Source organism: Agelaius tricolor, unplaced genomic scaffold (assembly GCF_023055355.1).
Source record: "Agelaius tricolor isolate 1412-34295 unplaced genomic scaffold, bAgeTri1.0.p SCAF_5, whole genome shotgun sequence".
Lineage (NCBI taxonomy): Eukaryota > Metazoa > Chordata > Aves > Passeriformes > Icteridae > Agelaius > Agelaius tricolor.
This window is the reverse complement of record NW_027269265.1, coordinates 28,271,573-28,291,247: the sequence shown is the minus strand read 5'-3', so window position 1 is coordinate 28,291,247 and position 19,675 is coordinate 28,271,573. Positions and strand designations below refer to the sequence as shown.

At 38.4% G+C, this 19,675-nt stretch overlaps 1 protein-coding gene across 1 annotated transcript in view; it reads right to left on the bottom strand.

The window, feature by feature from the left end:
• Positions 1–19,675, bottom strand: part of LOC139590619 (uncharacterized) — a 146,767-nt gene that overhangs the window by 110,430 nt on the left and 16,662 nt on the right. Inside the window, exons 3-4 of the mRNA XM_071428370.1 lie at positions 8,290–9,457; positions 6,846–6,896 (exon numbers count right to left, since the gene is read on the bottom strand). Of these exons, the coding sequence (XP_071284471.1) occupies positions 8,990–9,457 (468 nt within the window). The 3' untranslated portion in view covers positions 6,846–6,896; positions 8,290–8,989. The remainder of the gene's footprint in view (positions 1–6,845; positions 6,897–8,289; positions 9,458–19,675) is intronic.

Genomic DNA, 19,675 nt, shown 5'->3' with positions numbered 1-19,675 from the left:
CACAAGGATTAGAAAAACAGAGGGAAATACATGCCTCTGTGTGAATGCCATGGAGATTAGGTGCTGACTTGCGTCTGAAGGGCAGAATTTCAACTAGTGTAAACTGGCCTGATATTATTACTGACATCAGTGAAGCCACATTATTTACACCAGCTTAGGAGCTAATTCAGAAGATCCAACCACTGAACATTCCCAGCCAAATAAAAAGGGGACTGCCAGGAGTCTGGTTTATGGCTTAAAAATAGTAAGCAGGCTACCACAAAGATCTAGGTAGTGATTTGTTAAGCTGTGAGGGCAAGACTTAGAGGCAAAACTGGGTTGAAAAACATTTGCATCCAAAGACGGTCACACCAAATGAGCTACCTAGCAACACAGACTCCCCAGTGCTAATGAATTTAAACACAGCATGGATGCATTACCACCTATGGCTCCTTGCCTCCAAATCACCCAGATGATCTGCAACTCAATAAAATGAAGTCAGCAAACATTTCTGAATCTGAAACTGCATTCATTGTTCAGATTTTTATCATTTTTACCCTGAAGCTCATTGTAAACTGTACCTACTGACACACAATTTCTTTCTCTCAGAACAGGATCCTTCTGTCAGTCTGTTCACCTCACTCCTGCTCTGCTCTGCAAAACCAGCTTTGACATGCAGCAGCATGTTGATGGAAGGAGAGAAAAAGAAGGAGACCTAACAAGAAATCATTTTCCTTTTGACCTAAGATTGTAAATCTTACGAAGCATTCTGGCACTATGTATGGTTAATACTACAAAAAATAGCATATCACAGCAGCAAATACAAAACACTATCTTTTTGTCTGTCTGTGCATTGAGTGGGCTGAAAGTGTTTCTTTCATATTTCATTTACACCTTGCTGAGTGATGCCACAGAAATGGCAGAAGTTTCATCTCCTCCCACTTCTGCAGCAGCACAATATGTGTAAGAGCAACAGCTCCCACACTGAGCACTGGGAGCTTGAGCCGGAACCTGATCACAGGTTCATTTCTATTTTCCCTACATGACATTCTCAGATGACGTCTCTTATTTTCTTACAGAAGACATCTCTTATTTTCTTATTAAAGCTTGTTGCAGAAATAACATCTGAGTGAAAAACTACCTGAGAACTTTAATCATGTAAACTAAAAACACTGAGGTTTTCTTCAAAAGTTCTTCATAAGGAAAAATGGGAGACAAAATAAAAATAAAATCTGTTTAGGGAAAATGGAATGAAGAGGACAAGGATTTGGATATAAGATAGACAGTCTCAAGCAGAAATGTTGCATATCCTTTGTTTATCAGTATATCAGAAACTTTCCAGAGGATAACATAAAATTCATGCTAAAACAAGGTCAGCCAGTACCATTCAGAAAAAGAAAACATAGAGGACTTAAGTCATGAGCAAGCCCAAGAGCACTGCAAGATGCTCAAGGGCATCACTTTGGTTATAGTTTCAAAGATAGATGATAAAGTAATTGAAAAGTCAGTGCTCTTAAGCCAAACTGTACTTTAGTCTGAAATCTTCAGAAAGCAAGCAAAATGGCCCATGAGTTTAGTAATGAGCTCAGAACTTTTTTCATTCAAGAGAATCAGTTTGAAATTTTTAAATGTTGGATATTACTGAGTAGAGATACTTCTACCAGATCCAAGGTGTTCCAGATTTGCCCAGCGTCTGGTTTGTCCATCAGTAGAGAAGCATTTCTCACAAGTTGCCAGAGAAAATTTCATTAAGTAACCCTCCACAAGCAGTTTCACTGAAGTGACCAAGAGCTGAAGCTACATGTTAGCTGAATAACTTACTCCCACACCATGTCCATGTGAAATATTTTTCAGCAAACCCTTCACATTACCACTCCACTGTAGCAGAGGGCCTCCATTTCAAACATAGGTGTCAGTGATCCTTGTCTGTTGTGAGCAGGAGGGATGACATACCTGCCTGTACTTTACAGTGAAATGGTGTTTGTAGAGATACAAAGCAGAGATAGAAGATCCATGAACATTTGGGGAATTCAAAAAATATCACTCTCTCAAATAAAATGGCAATGAAAATCTCAATATCTGCATAAGCAATTATCTATACACATAAAAAGTATTCTCTAGGCAAAATTAATATACTTTGGTCAGATACATTTTTTCTCTTTTAAACTCTTGTTTAGTCTAAATTAAATAAAAACTAATTTTTTAATTAGTTTATTTTGACTATTGAAAACTTTGTTTTCTAACAACTACTCATGTTGGGAAGTTTATCAACACTGAATGTGGGCTTTAAAGTCTGGTTTCAATAAATAGTAATTGAAGGGAAAAAAAGGCAGTCATTTGTCAGAATAGTACCAGCTCTATTTAGATATTAGCCACATAAGCAAATTTTCTTAGTCTTCCAAATTATAGTTTGAAGTAAGTTTCCAAGCTATTGCAAAATATTGTATTTCATAAATAACAGAATGAAGAAGGTTCAGGGTTTTATTCCCAGTCAAAAATACTGCAGATTTAGTAGTCCCACATACTACAGGAGCCCTAAACTTAGTTTTCAGAAAATGGCATTCTAAAGATTAATGACTCCATTACATTAGTATCACGATCTTTTTCAGACTATAACTACAAAGTTTGTCAGTAGCGTTCTGTCTTGCAGAGTTTCAAGGCCTTAACATGCACAGCAATACTCCACTCTCAGCACGCTGCAGGGGCAGCCACATTTGTTTCATATCTGCAGTGAGAGGTATCTCACAGATCTCACAGATGTGTTCCAAAAAAAAAGCCCAAGAGCTACTTTGATAGATAGACCTTGAGTCTCGCCTGTAAAAGAGCAGGGCTGCACTTCAAGACACATGCATGGCAATACCCTGAAACTTGACTTGCCTAAATCAAAGCCAGATTGCTGACAAATCTGGAACAGAATCAACAGAAGTACATTGCATATTAGTGAAACTTTGAGAGATTGATATGTCTTGTGTCTAGATGTAATGTAATTCTAAAGCCTAAAAAGAGTAATCAGAATTTCCACTGCAAAAATCAGAGAAATTCTATTGATACATACCACGCGCATTTGAAAGCAGAAGCTCCTACTCAGGTAACATGGATTTCACATGGACTTCACCTCCAGAAGTTCTCACCTCCAGAGAAGTTAAGGGTTCCATACTATTCACACATTGTCCTACCAAATCCCAGCTAGAACGGCTCTTACCCGAGCACACAGAATACCTGACAATTAAAGAAGGAGCTACCACATAAGAGTGACTGGCAGCTGGTCATGTTCCCCCTAGCAGAACAGACTGGGAAAGGAATTGCATGTGAAGGGGTGGGAACTAGATGACCTTTAATGTCCCTTCCAATACAAACCATTCTAGGATTCTATGAAGAATTCAAGAACATCTCAGATGAGGAGGCTGGCAAAGACAGTAAACTTAAGTCACTAAGTCAATCAAACCAGAACACATGTAAAGAAGCAAAGGGAAGAATATCTGTGGAAAACACCATCAAACATTTAAATGGTTAACCAATGTGGAAAATCACTGGCATACTCCTATCATTCATTAGATTTCATGGAAATATGATCATAGCAAGCCTTTTAGAGTTTGATATTTTTAGGTATAAAGAGTTGACAAAAGCTTTGGAAAATAACAGCTTAAGGACCATGAATTAAAGGCACTGAAAGCAAATTAACTCTGTCAGATGCTTAAGGCCAGAGCTGAGCCAACTGCCCAGTTGAATGGCCAGAGGTTTTAGGCTACTGAATTCACACAAAAATTAAAAGGGAACATATACCAAAGTTGCTCCTGACTTTCAAATGCTCCAATCTGGACATTTCTGCACTACTGCAAAATCACTTGGAAAGGTAATAGCTGATATTCCTGATGTTCCAAGATATAAGATCTTTCAGAATTCTTCTCATTTCAACATGACATAAATGGGAACATAGAGGATAGATTTACCTTACAACACATATTAATGTAAACAGCCACAAAATTCATTCCTTAGTCAAGGCGGTGGGAAGCATGCTGCGAAGTCACTGAAGGGCCAATACAATTGGAGAAATGAAAAGCAAATACCTCAAGTGAGAGAGAACAGTTGAAATAAAAAATCTCAACATGTGAGGTTTGATACAAGTTCCAACGTTCGCATTTCTGATTTATTCCACTTGCAAGCCCTTTTGGTCTTCCTGTGTGTTTTCAGCTTCTACAACATAAATGATCCATATCCAATTCAAAGTAAAACTAAAAAACCAAAGTAGCAAAACCCTGCTTAAATCAATTTAATTTTGGGAGCATGATAAATACCCAATTTTCCTGTGTTCTTTCCTAAAATAAGCTCAGTGACTAAGGCAAGGAATACATTGTAAATGGGCTGAAACGCAATGATCTTTTTAGTAGCTGAATGGAGAAAGACATCCATGTGCTTCCTGTGGACTCAAAATCCATTGAAAATGTCTCAGAAAAATAAATAATTGCATGGAAAGGCTGAAATGCAACAATAGTATCTAAGAATATAGATGGTTTGTGCTTTCAAAGAATGATGCTGTTTACAGATTCTTCCAAGTTTTGTCTGCTGTCTTGCATTTGTGACTTTCTCATATCCTTAATGTGTATAAGCATGAAAACAAAAGAAATATATATCACTAGAAACATCAGTTATATGACTGCATGCAGAGTTGACTTAAAAGAATAAAATAAAACCTTGAAAGAGCCAGGCAATTTCCCATTAAAATCTGCAGTTAATTTGAAAGCCATTTTTATCATCAATAAAAACAAAATTTCAAGATGTTGTGAACAGCAAGTTTTGTCTTAGCTAATCATCACCTCTTCCCACACCCAGGAGCAGCCACAGCAATGGATGGCAATGAGATCTGAAGTTACGATGTTACCATCTGTGCCAGAAAAAATTGTTTAGGAACGTATAAGCCAGAAATGAGATGGCTGTAAATTACTTGCAGGCTTATAATTTCTCTGTAATATTTTACAATTTTGAGAATAAAACCATGCCATTAGAAAAAATTATGCACATACTGCTGGCTGAATGGCACATACACAGACATGTAGATAGCTCTTGTTTCTCCCATGATATCTGTTAAAACATTTGAAGTCAGAAAATACACAAAGAGTAAAAAAATTATAAAAATAAGCATTAAGATCTTCTTTGTATTTACAAAAGAATAGCATGTCCATGGGTTTTGCAAATCAATTATTTGTTTTGTAAGGAAAAGTGTCTTTTTCCTATATATTGCATTCTTTTATCTTAAAATAGATGCTCTTTACTTTCCTGGCATAAATGACTGGAAAACAAAATTAGATCTCTATAGTACAATTTTAAGGCCACTGGTATAAAACATTTCTTCCATATTCCTAACAGTAATTTTCTGAAAGCTGCTACTAAAATGGGAACAATTACATACAGTTTTATAGCATGTGGATGCAAGAGAGCTGCTTATCGGTGTCTAGACACTGTCTTCCATAAAATTCATGGGCCTACGTGTTGCCTCTGAATGCTGCATTTAGCCTTGGGATCTTTGATTTAACTGACAGACATGTATAATCTCAACCATTGGTTAGCTCCCTCGCAGCTAAACAGGTCTTCAGATATATGTGCCAAAGCCATTCCAGCTGAGGAAGCAAATTCAGCTCATTACATCTCCTCCAGACCTGGATGTTTGAAGTGGCAGCTTAGTAAGGACAGAAACTCTAAGGATAGAAGCCCAACTTTACTCCTCTTGCTGGATCCAGAATCCATTTCTGTTTTGCTTCAGAGGCCACTGATGTCACAAATGTTTGAGTTCAGGCTTACATTTCTGAGAGCTATGTTTATAAGAATCTAAAATGGAGTTCAGCCCATAATATTTACCTTTTCTTCTTGGAACAAATGTTAGGCTGGATAAATAACACTTTGTAGTAATATACTCAATCAAGTATAACACAGTAAATGCTGCAAAGGTAGAGTTATATGGAAGAGCCATGTAGTGGGAAATGACAAGGTACTTTGTTCTATGACAATCAGATTATAACTCTGAAGACTATAAAGTTTTATTTTCTTCCTTGCTTATGTTCATATTTCAAAAACATAAACTCACATAGGAGACTGTGCATAAAAGCAAATTTTTACATGATTATGCACTCATCAAAATATAATTAACATCAAACACTCCTCCTGTCAGATATTGAAGTGCTGCTGAAGATTAGTAGTTAAGTAGAAACCCAGAAAAGTCTTCTTTACTGAAACAGTGATTTTTACATTAACTCTAAGAAAACTAGTGATTGAGTAAATAAAATTTCAGTTGTAACACAAAGGTTTGATCTTCACTATTGAAGCCTATGAAGTTTCAGCAGATGAAGTTTCTCACTAGGTGACTAGACTGAGGGTTAAACTTCTTTCAGGTTTGGTTAAGACTTCCGCTGCTGGCATGCAACAAGCATGCTCCAACAGTGGTACAGATGCATCAAATGAAACGCTTCCAGTTCGTGTAGTCCTCTGTCCCAGAGAGGAGAGACCCTTCCCAGCAGTAGGTGCAACCTTACACAATTTTCTTCCAGGGCAGCAGTCCCAGGAAACATTTTAGTTGAGGGTACCAGTGGGTGGGTGTCCTGACCCCACTCCACTCTCTCCCCTTGCAGACACAGCCTGGTGTTAAGAATGAGCCAGGTGGCACACAGGGCAATGATTTTACAGGGAGCAGGATAGCTCATTGTTTGCTGCTGCAAACAAGGCTGAAGGCTGCTTGTTATAAAAGCAGGTGGGAACTGGCTCTGTCATGGAATCCTACCACATCAAAAGAGAGGTGGGGAGAGGACATCCAGCTGCAGCTCCTGCTCCTGCTGCAGGGCCTGAGGCAAGAGAGCTGACTATTCTAATGCACTCACCTGATACTAGGAGCCCTGTTCCCTGCATCGCTCCAGGGCACCCAAAAGAATCTGAAGGGAATGAAGAGAGAATGAGAATCTGAACAACAATGCCCAAGACTGAACACATATGGGATCTGAACAAAAAGCTTTTCATATAAGCATTCTAACATCAACTCAATAGACAGGTACCACTTCTTCACAAGCCTGATGGGGATCTGATTATTGTTGATAACCCCGTCTCTGGGGCATCAGAAAGCAGGCTTCTGGACACCCCTGCAAATTACCACTTGTAGACTCTACTCCTTGAGGATCATTTTGTCTCCATCCCATAAGCCGGGCATAGCTCAAGTCTTTAGAATCTGTGACTGCTGAATTCAGAAATTCTTGTTCCCGCAATTACAGATCACAAATTATTATTAAATCTTATTATAATATTTGTAACAAAAATACTTCTTCCTGCTGTGGCATAGTTCTGATTTCCTTCGAACACCTTTCCCTACTTCCATGAGTTTTCTATAATGTACATGCACTCATAAAAATTAAAAAAAAAAAAAAAACCTTCAAAAATTAGAATTTTACAAATGTGTGAAATAAATTCAGCTCTTCTAAGTCTCCTGTACTCTATTGCCAGCTCAACAACAGCTAACAGTCAGTCTCCTCATCAGTGGTAGACCCAAGGTAGTACAGGCCTCCCACTATAAGCAGAGCCTTGAAATAAATATTTATCATGCAAAGAGAGAAAATAAATTACTTTAAAATGTTTTTCACTAGTCAGGCTCAGTGTGTCATCAAACTCTCATAAGAATGGATGTTTCTACACAATTACTTGTACTCTGAACTCAACCGCTTCATCTAATAATTGATGCCTCCTACTCACACATGTTTGCTTAAGTTCTTTAGCCTCTTCTGCTAGGAAGATTGTAAAAACTACATGTGAGGATATGTAGGAGTAGGCATATACATTCAGGACAAGAATGATTATTCAGAATAAATTATTTGGCTCTAAAGGAAATGAATTAGGATGGATAATTCATAATTCAAATACCTCTAGAACGCCTGAGGAAAACAACATCAGAGGTAATACGTGTGAGTGCTGCAATGCCTTTTTTCAAGCATTGTTTCTCAGAACTCATCCAGACTGCTTAGCCAGAAAAGAACAAAATGTCTCATCCAGATTTCACTTTATTGTTTTCACTGAAAAGACTCACATGATAAAAAACAATGGTTTTGTTTTCCAAGCAGCTCCACAGACAACTACCCTAATCTCTTAATTTTGGAAAGACACATCTTCAAAAAAAATCCAGAACCTGGACGTATGAGGAAGAGAAGGGGATTTCATAATAAAAATTGGGTTTCTCTACATTCATGCTTGACATGACTTTCATTTACACCAGTATATTGACCCTCACTGAGACATTTCTCCCTCTGAACTCAGGTACTGAAACATTATATAAGCACTCACCACATTTCCAGAGGATGGAATAGCTTGGATGTACACACAGACCTTTTTAAAAAAAGAGCTGGAATTGCCAAATAAAATTACTAAATTTGTGTTCCATAAGTTTCACTTTCAAGGAACACAATTAGTCAACAGCCACCGTTAATACAAATGCACAGACCTAATTATTTCAATTTAGTTTTGTCCATTGGTCTTGTCTGTATTACTGAATATTTTAACCATGTGAAAGCAGCAAGTGCGTCCGGTGTTGTGTAAATACTGTGCAGACACAATAAACAGCAGCCAGGCTCTGCCCTGAACGGCGTCTGTGCACTGCGACAGACGCGGCAGACAAAAGGCAGAATCGATCCAAGTGCACGAGGTGAGGAAGTGGTGCTTGAAGGTTAAATTTCCCGATACAGGCACGCTCCTTTAGCCATTGAATTCGGCACCCCCGTCCCCATTGATGGCTACCAAGCAGTTTTCACTGGGGATGTATCTCCGCGGGTTGGCAGAGCGCGGTGCAGCAGAGGCAATGCACTCAGAGGCAATGGCAAGTTTGCCGCTGCACTGGCTGAATCCCCGGGCCCGGGCCGGAGGCTGCTGAGGGCTCGGTCCCCCCGCAGCTGGGCTCAGGCACTCCCGCAGCGCCCGCCTGGCGCCGGTTCCGGCCCTGAGGTGTCGGCATGATTCGAGCCGTACCAGTGGGGCAAACTTGCTGCTGTCAGGGCTCGCCGTTTTCCCGGCAGCCGCCACACGGCATGGGAAGCACTCTGGAGGAGCGCTTTCGCTCTGGTGCTCCGGGACGGGAGCTATGCCGGGGGTCCCGGGCCCAAACGGGCGGGGTCGTGCCCGTGTCCTCCACCGAGTGCCTGGGCACGGCCCGTACCGCACCTCGGCTCAGCAGCGGCCAAATGCTACTCATCCGCCAAAGGAAACTATGCACATTGTTCACTCGTGTTTCCTCTCCTCGGCGCCTGATTTTCGGCGTTGCGCGGGAAGGGCTCGCAGAGCCGGGGCCGGCCCGTGCCGGGGCCAGGCCGGGCCGAGGCCGGGCCGTGCCGTGCCGGGGCCGGGGCCGATGGGGCCGAGGCGCAGTGCGAGGGCTCGCAGCGCCATCTCGTGGCTGCGGCTGAAATTGCAGCGTGCGCCCCGCGGGCCGGGCAGTGAGCACGGTTCGAGCTCTCCTCTCCTAATCCGTGCTTTACCCGCGAAATCTCTTCCCTAACTTTAAATGCTAAGACTATACTTACGAAAGTCCACGTTCCTCTGTTTCTGATGAAACCTATTTCTTTTTTCTCGGTTTTTTATTTATTTCTACCCATGCTGTAATTTTATAAATGTGTTTTGCTTTTCCACTCCAAGGAAGTGCAAGATCTTTAGTTTCATGTAAATGAAGCCAACATATACTCACTCATAAAAAAAATACATATGAAAAGCAACAGTTTGTGTCATCAAAAACTTTCCTTTGATAATAAGGTGCTCCTATTCAACATTGCCTCCTCTTCCTCAGGAACAGAGCTTTGTAGATATCTTTTCTATACTACAGAAAAGGGGATGCACATTACAATCAATTAGTAAAGATGATTGTAACTTTGATCAAGCAATGCCTGTCTTAGTTTTCAAACTAAATTTTATTTAATACTAATAAAAATATCTGCTTAGGAAAAAAAAGCTTTGCTTTTTTATTTTAAAGCACAAAAATAAGTAGCTACAATTAGAATTAAATATTAGCAACAATTAATCATTTTGTGGCTATGATTTTGCAAATGAATCAGCAAGAGTCACAACTTGAATGTTAGGTAGTTGCTTTGGGATAAGGGTAACAGAGTAATGCCACTCTGATTGTGGGTTGAAGCATGCTTGATGCACCACATGATATAACTTCAAGGTGCAGTCTTTGCTGATTCTGTCACCTCAGGTTTCTTTGTAGTTTGTGAGTTCAGAAGTTGTGAGTTCCTGCCAGTGGACGTAACTGTGTCAGGACAAAGCAGAGGCTTGTAGTAATTACACTACTCCCCCTTACAGCCCTTCTGCTGCAGAGGATGGCCCAAACCCAGGTTCACTTCAGGGAATATAGGTTCTGATAGAAGAGGGGATGCAGAACCAATTTTGTTAAAACACCAGTGATGCAGACAAGGTGAGTTAGGTGAGAGCACATGATTCCAAGTTTGTCCTCAGCACCATAAACCACACTGTTGGTTGGAGAAAAAGAATTAAAGCTTTTAGTGTTCTCAAAGCTTTGGTTTCTTCAATAAACATTGTTAAACCTCCACCTGATGGAAAGTGGGAAAATTATGGCAGCTGTTTATCTGAACTGACAGTGCCATTGGTAAGCTGATAGGTTTTCCACTCCTCATGACGTACCAGCCTACTATAGACCTGCACGAAGACCCACTCAGTGACTTGCCAGAGTAGGGTTTTTTCTACCCAATAGCTGGGCATATTGAACATCAGTCAGAAGAAAAAAGGCTGTCTGTCTTTGAAGAAATTCTAAAGCATAAGGATCCGGATGTTTTGAAAAAGCATTGAAGAGTTCACCTGGAGGAAAAAAATTTTACTCAGAACTTCCTGCCATATTTTCTAGGCAATGAACCCAGCCATATTCAAAATTACTAACTCCTGAGCACCAGGAGCACCTACTGTCTTAGAAACAGCTTTGTTAAATTCCTCAGAGAACAAGTATTGTGTTGTATATATACCAAGATGTCAGAAGATGGACAAACTGGACTCAGTGTGGGAAGGCAGATAGCTAGTAGTGTACCAGCTGTAAAATCACAGAATTGCAAAAAAAAACATGGCCTGCAAAGTACATACTGCATCAGCTGGTATTAAGGCATTAATGAGGTAAAAACCCATATGATCCCTCTTCACCAGGAGACACTGCTTACTCCAACCAAAACTTAAGAGTTATCAGATTAATCAGCTAAAAAAACAGGATTTCTAAAGTCAATTTCTACTTTCAAATTCCCTCTTTTTCATTGAACAATTTTGACATACCATGCAACATACCATTAGTATTTACGCATTGGATTCATCGAAGGAAAATACTATTAAACTGGTAACATGAAATTATTTTCACAGATAAATATACATACATATCTATATACAAAATATAGATAGATGCACAGCAGATAGACGTCCCTATATGCAATTCATTTATATTTATGTAGCTCAGACATTGTAGTGGTATAAGTCTATCACTGGCATTCCTGATTCACATTGACAGCAAAGACTGCAACAGCAGTACAGTATGGTTAGTGTGCTCATGGAGCTGCAAGGAGTCTCAAGTTCCCAATCTTTCTCCATATGTGTTGCTGTATAGTAAGCAGTGTGAAGTATATGATATTGTATGAAATTTAATGTCACACTCTCAGTCAGATGCAGAATAAAAATTCTTACAGTTCTAAGAGTTTTGCACAGTGTCCTCAGTGCTAAATAATTTCGAGAGTTGAGAGCATAAACTGCTACAGGCTGAGCTAAAGAACTAGCCCTGCTAGTTTAAAGTCTAGAACTAACTCTCATCCTCAGTGGATTGATAAAGAGGTGATCACGTAAGTAACCCTGTCAAATGAGTTTCACAGAGAAGTTATTTTGAGACGATTTTCAAAGATAAATTTGAGGATATAGCAATCTACTCCCTGGCAGTTCAGGAATGAAAGACACAAAAATAGTAAGTTAAAATGGTTAACTATGCTATTTGTGGGTCTCATTATCCCCATGGTAATGCCATTCATACAGAGATGTAATGTACATATGTGTGTATATATGTGTGTGTGTGTGAGAGTGTGTGTGTGCAAATCATATATATGTGCATTACTATTCTTGCTCATACTTTTGTACCACAAAATACTTTGAGATCACTGCACCTATCCTTTTTTTACCAATATGACGTCCTTATAGAAAACATAGGCATCTTTCTATAGTTCTTTATCTCACTGAATGCATACATGTCTGAAAGCTTTTCAGGATTGGGGCCAATATGCCATTTTAGCAGCAATGTGCTATCACACATGGCAAGCAGATCAGCAACTGAATGCTATAATGGCCTTTTGAGCAAGGGGCTGACTCAGCCTCTTCCACAGCCTGTTGTAGAGGGTTTGCAGTCCAACTCCTTATTCTCCATTCTGGTGCACCATTCCAGTGGTGACAGGTTTCTGGGTGACTGTTCTGTGGCTCATGATCATCTGGAAGCTGGCAGAAAGAAGTGTAAAGAAGCTCTGCTCTGCAAATAACATGCTGCAAAAAGAAGCCGACGTGAGCAGGGAGTGTAAATAAGATGGGGAGGAGAAGAATGTCTGCCAAAAACAACATGAGGCTTTAAAGGTCTGGTTTCACTGCTAAAAAGTCCAAGCCCTAGCTTCTCCACCTCTAACTGTACCAAATTCAGTCACAGCTGATCCCTCTTACTCTGTTCTTTCTCACACATCAATCTCTAAAAAAAGTTATCTCACATCTTTCTGAAGCTTTTAACAAAAGAGTAGTCAATGTGATTTGAAGTAAGCTGAGAAACACCATCTTCCTAATACCAGTGCCACTGTCATTCCCTGCACACAGGATGGTGCCCTGTGGTTAGTAACATCTTGCTAGAAGGAACTATGGACAAGCCAAAAATGTTATCTTCAATCGTTCGGATGTTCAGCTTTTAGGCCTTGTTCTCTCTTGCAATGCTGAGAAAGCTCTGTTCTTGTTTATTTTTTGAAGTGGATATGAACACTTAATGCAATCAAACAACAACTGGACCCTGGAAACAAACACAAAAAGAACATCATGTGACAGAATCAGCTCCAGTACCCTTCCAGGTTCCGGAGCATCAGAATGAGTTCTGACATAAAATTTATCCCCTTCTGTATCCTTTCCATTTTCAAGGAACCTAATTGTTGAGATTAGCTCTAGATGAGATTTCATCATATCATCTGCATAATTTAGAATGTCCCCTTATTTGTTTGGATAATCGCCAGGCTTCTCAAATCCTCCTGCACATACATTTATGAAACACCAAGAAATAGAAAGATTGAATGGACTCTGTATACTTCCCATTACAGACATCTAAATGAGACCAGCTGTCCAGCAGATAAGGGCTAAAAAGAGAATACTAAAACTTAAGCCTGAAATGCTGAAAAGAAGCATGGGAGACCCTGTGTCACTGTGACTCTGGGAGGAACTGCTGCAGAGAAACCTTCTGGCAGGGCAGGAAGCAAGGGTGAACAGCAAAACCTAGACTTTTTCAGTAGAAGATGCCATAGGATTAAGTACTGAATTTTTTTATAGTGTCAACAAGCAAATTTGAAGTTCAAAGGCCTAATTTTTGTAGAAACAAATGCATCTGCTGCTTTCAATGGGAGACCTATCAGGAATCACTGTGCTGATCCTCTGGGAACAAAGTTCACATGCCTCTTATCTTGTTGAATCTTCCCTGGCTACTAAATTAACTATTAAGACTTCTGCGTAAAAATTTTCCCTCAAGCATTCCTGAAATTCTATTACAGCCTGCCGATATTATAGGCATTGGAACTAGAAATTAAACAGCTAAGAAATCTTACAGATCTAGGCATTCACCCTTCATTCCATGCCTGGATTGCTCAGCACCTACTTGGAGACTTAAAAAGGGAAAAGAGACCCAGAGGGAAGATGAAACTGTGGATACTGTAACCATTGAGGTGGTCTTCCATTTTCAGGGCTGCTGTAGTAATTTTGTATTTTTGCCTATATTACTGTTCTTCTGCACCTGTGGTTCTGACTGCTAGAAAACTGTGCTAAATAAAACACCATTTTTCTGTCATCCTACTTACACTGTTTTTCTCAAACTAGTTTTATGTGACAATAAATATCTTTCCTAATTTTCATAGCCTTCTTGGACTGTAAGGGTCATATCACCTACAGGGATGCTTTTTGATTTTGTAGATTGATAAAACAGTTCATCAGTATCTCTGAGAACACAGCAGGCACCAGACCCCACTTCAATGTTTTTCAAGAATGATAGCTAAATAATTCGCAATGTCATCTGATCTCCAGTCTTTCCTACAAGCTATTAATTCTCAACCCTCAATTGCCTCAAATATAAATGAGTGCTCTGGGTAACCATATATCCTATCCGAATTTCATCACCCACAGCAGAAGAGAGCTCAGTCCTTCAAAATTAACTGTGGCTACCTATGCCTAGTGCTTAGGTCATCAGAAGGAAGTGGGTTTGTAACCTATGCAGAAGGTAACTGCTTCATCTCAGAGATACAGCATAAGAGAAAACATGCCACTGTTTGGATCAAGATTCATTATGTAGAGCTACAAGCACCACCAAAAAAAGTACAGAAAGTACATGATGGAGGATGAGAAGCAGGGCTTGACACACATGATGAATATGAATATGGATCAGGCTGACTTGCGTGGCCTGAGTTCACAGGGTAAGTCACAGAATACAGCCAACCTCGTTACTATAGATAGGCAAAGGAATCTTCTGAAATATTTGGCAAAAGACTGCCAGATCACTTAAAAGACAGATTCAATTCCTAAAAGCTTCCAGAGTCATGGTGCCTATTTAATAGACCTTTTTTTCAACCAGGACATACCTTCTTTCAGGCATTTTGTTGGTTTTCCTCTTTTGTAACAGTAATGCTACTTTAAAACCCGTCGTGATTCTCTCACTTTTGCATAATTTGCCTGCTGAATCTTCATGAAATACAGCAGGATATAATGAAACCTATTACCCTTTGGAGACAACATTGAGCAGATGAGCAAAAGGTGACAAGTTATCTTTATTGCACTGCTATGTTACTCACTCATGCCAATTAGTCTTTACTGGATTCATTTGGTGCAATAATATAAAGTGCATGGCATGGAACACATGAAGTCTATCTCTTAGACACAGTTCAGGAAGTTCTTATTATTTTCCTAATAAAATTTCAGATAATGTCATGAACATCATTATTAGTAGCATCTCAGGGATGGAGCGTATAAATTACTTTGCTTTGAATCCTGTGCAGTTGTTCCTAAATTCTTTTTATTTTAAAGAAAAGGGGATTCAAAAAATAAGAAGGAATGTTATACTGAGTTGATTGCAAGGTGATGGTGTTCATGAATACCACCCATTGTGTCAAATGACTCACACATCTGTCAGGTGTGCCTCATTAGCCCACAGAAAGCCTTTTGTACATGTTGTGTCCTATTAAAAAAAAAAAAAATTGCATTGTCTCTTGATGTCAATCATGCTGATGGATGGGCCCAAGGTGTTAATGAGTAAGTTTTAAAAAATATTTATTCTCTGCCAAGTCTCTGCATCACGTCAGTAGGCACTAGGCTAGGCAGTTGGAAGTAAAAGAATATTTAGAAAGGACAGCTCTTCTTCTGACTCATTAAAAAAAAAAAACACAGTGTATGTTTTTAAGTTCTCTGTACCAGTTCTCTTAAGCCCTTTGTGGGCTTTTATAAACACGATTTAACAACATTGTATCAGTTTACCTAAAACAGATTAACTCCAAGTGACTTTGATACTTCTTCTGTTACACTTGCCTTACATTTTGGTAAGTGTAAAGTCTTGAATCAATGAGCCAAATTCTTGAGTTACTCCAGATTTTTTTTCTGGGTAACTAAGACAGACATCTTAACACATTCTGTTTAGTACGTGTCATGCAACACTTTCAATTTTATTCTGCCATGGAAATAGTATAACACAAAAGTCTCTAACTGTGAGATACAAGAATTGTCAATTGGGGGGAATAAAGTGTGACTCGCAGTTTCTCAGAATTAAACTCAGAAGAGACTGCTTTGACTATCCTGTTGGATTTCCTGCAGAGCAGATCCCAGCATGCTTCCCATATTTCTCTCTACCTACAGCGTATCTTCCAAAGAAGTACACTGTCTTGCTTGCAAGATTGTAGATTGTGGTGCACTCTCTCAATAATTTGTTCTGATGATTACCAGTTCCAAGTAAAAATACTTTTCCCAGCCACAATCAGCTAAATTTCTAGAGATTGGATTATTTATGTCTTTGTTTGTTCCTCTAAGTATCTACTTACAATTACGTAAAAACTAAAGATAGGTAAAGTGATAGCAACTTTTATGTTTGTGTGAAATGCTTGTTTTTCAGCATAGAATTTCAAATTATTTCATTCTGACCAGTTGTATAGTCATAGGATTTTTTTTCTTCTAAGTTTTCACAGAAAAAGTACACTTAAAGTATAAACTATCTCAATAATTTTCATCCAAGTGTGAAACTATTGGAAGTGATAATGAAACAGTCACTCTTTTTATTAACCATCTTCTTATTTTGTTTAACACTTATTTTGTTTAACTGTGGAAAAAACAAGCACATGTATTTCAAAATATATATGAATAATGATTCTGATTAGCTTCCCCTTTTTTTCATGGTACAAGGTTTCTGGAGAATCTCTGACTAAAAGAGAAACTCAGTTAAACTCAGAACTGGCTTTCTTGCAGTTTTCTTATTAGTGAAGGAATTGAATATCCTTGCTTTATATGGTTAAGTCATCTATTTCATAACACACAGCATTGTTGTGTGTGTGTGTATCTGAAAGAAATTGTAGTTTTAAGAATGCTTAAAGATTAATGCAGATAGAACAGTGTCTGAACTGAAGACATATACATATACAATCAGAGGAAAAAATTATAAAATAAATTATTTTTCTTTTGGTGTCTACAATTTCTAGTTTTTAGGCCCTTTGACAATAGAGATTGTTTTTCAGCCTTAAAAATTATAAAGTGACTACTCAGAACTAGATATGAAATTTTTTTTCATTTCTGGAAGAAAATAGAGATTTAGAGAAATTTTCTCAATCTGACTCTGGATGAAGGGAGTCAAAACATGAAAATATGTAGAAACAGTGAACTGAAAACTAAAGTATAGGTTTATTGTAGAGTATTATTGGTTTATTTTTATTTCCATTTCTTTTCTCTTACTACATTAGTTTAAAATTTAAAATAAAACAACTCTAAAAACTGGAAATCTAATCTGGAAATCAGATTTTCTTTAAATAAAATAACATAGACCATTTCACTAACATTAGTGTTACTCCTGGAAGCTGAAAATGAAAACTGTATTTTAAAAATATTTTCCTATCATTCTACAGGCTTCCAAGGAAAAAAAAAGTTCGGGTTTTCAGTCTCGTTTCTGTCATATTAATGTTTCTAATTGTTACCAAATGGAGTAGATTAGTTTTTTCTCTGAAGAGCATATGTTAATGCCAAGCCCTGGGTTGATTGACAGCAATGATGATCAAAGATGCCACCTAAATTGCTTTTCTATTCTTATTGCTAGTGTATTTCCCAAAGGACTCAAACCAAAGACTCAAGCTACATACCAGCATTAGCAAGACTGAAAGAAGCACTGAAAATGTTTCAGAGCAGATCCTCAACTAGTGAAACTTGGCAGTGCTCCACTGACTTCTTGTTTTCACTCCTTCTCCTTCTGTCTCGCTTGTGCTTATGTGTGGGCTGCTGCCCTGCCTTAGACATTTTTTGAGGAACAGACTCACAGCAAGCAAAGCAGATAGATTAAATAGGTAGAAACTTCTGAGCAACCTACAAGAGATTCAACAACAACCTAAAAATAAAAGTGGTACAAAATAATAACGTTTGTTTGTGCCAGAACAGTAAGCTAAATTTTCAACTGCTATAAACAAGGATAAGTCTGTTGCTGGAAATGGAGCTAGACCAGTTGACATCAAATTACAATTTACTTTTATTTACTCCAAAGGATCTGCACCATCTAATGAAGATCTTGTGTATTTTATTGAATTAATCAAAATTATGGCTACTGTGTGATAGTTCTGTGCTAACAGATGAGGAATCTCTCTGAAACCTAATTCTTGTCTTTGTAATGGTGCAGTAAATCATCAGTAGTACAGCTTTAAACATTGTCAGCATAAAATTGATAAGGATGAGAGAAATTCCAGCACAGGAAAAATAGGATCTCACAGACTTAAGCAAAAGTATCAGGACTTAACGGATCTTAAAAACTATGGCATGGGAGTCTGTAACACTAACTGACTAGATAGCTCTATTTTTAAACTGTAATGAAAAGGTACTATTTTTCTGTTGAGAGGGGAAGGGAGATATCTAAGAACCAGCAACAATGTCATTGTGGCTCTATTACCCAACAAGGGTTTTTCTTAAAACCGCAACAAGGGTTTTTTAACTTGGCTCCCAAAACTGACCCTGTCGGTGTGAGCAGTAGCAGTGGTGAACAAATGAGGGTGGATATTTGTTCCTTTTCTGCAATCTGAATTCTAATCATTGGCACAAGTGATTTTGTGTATTATGTGCCCACAAGTCAATGAAAGAAATAAGAAATCTTATAAAACACAAAAAGGAAGATTTTAAACTAAAAATTCTCTGTCACTATATCATCTTCCTTTTGCTTTCTCTTCAATCTGATTTTAAAACTAATTCTTGCCCAAGAGCACCTAATAATTTTGGTCTTTGCTATTTAAAATTAAAAATAAAATTAAGTTGAAAACAAGGAGCTATCTCTGAGAAAGAAGAAAGGTATATACTCAAAAGGTATCATTTCAAAACAAGTGAAATCTTAAAAAAAAAAAAAGAAAATAAAAAAAGAGAAAACTTAAGCACATTCTACTTGACTTGGGGCCCTGCAATTTGACCCTTTCTTCAGAATACCACATGAGGTTCAAATTGAGCAAGTCTCAGCTAGAGTTTCAGTAAGTCCAGACTCACCACGAGCTGGTGAGCTCATTGCTCCAGTCTGAGAGAAAAAGCAGAATGGTGAACCATGATCTGAAGAGTATCAGTTATGTTGTTCTAAATGCTGGAGTCAGTTAGTTGCAGTTCTAGGGAGGTTTTTTTTTTTTCTTTGTTTCATGCAGAATTTCTTGGCACAGACAGTAAGATGGCAAGGATAAGCATGTTAGTTTTTCATCAGCATTTGTGGTCTTGGAATCAAAGTATCACAGAAATGAAATTATCACCAGCCCTAACTGAGACTCAGTTTAAATGGTCCTAAAGTAAACCTTAGTCTCAGCTTTGCTCAAAGTTTTCAAGAACTCGAGATTTATCCCAGATGACCAGAAATTCTTTAACAGGAAGCATATAAGGAAGTTGCCTCTTACTCATGCACAGAAATTGAATTTGACTCCCCAGCTTGCTGGAGTTGAAATGAAGAGATTTCTATGTCATAGTGGTTTAAACCGACTAAATATAGGATGTAACAGTTCTGTATAGCAGATGTTATATCAATAGGCAAGCTGCATGACAGAAGGTTTGAGTCACTTGGAGGGTAAAGATCTAATTGCAGTTGGTTGTGTTATAGATATTTTAAAAAAATAAGAAGAATGGTAAAACCAGAAAGGCAGATGAGCAGAAGGGAGGGAATATATCACAACATATATCAATGAAACTGGGCACTTTACTGTGCTGCAGTGGAAACAATATTTTAATC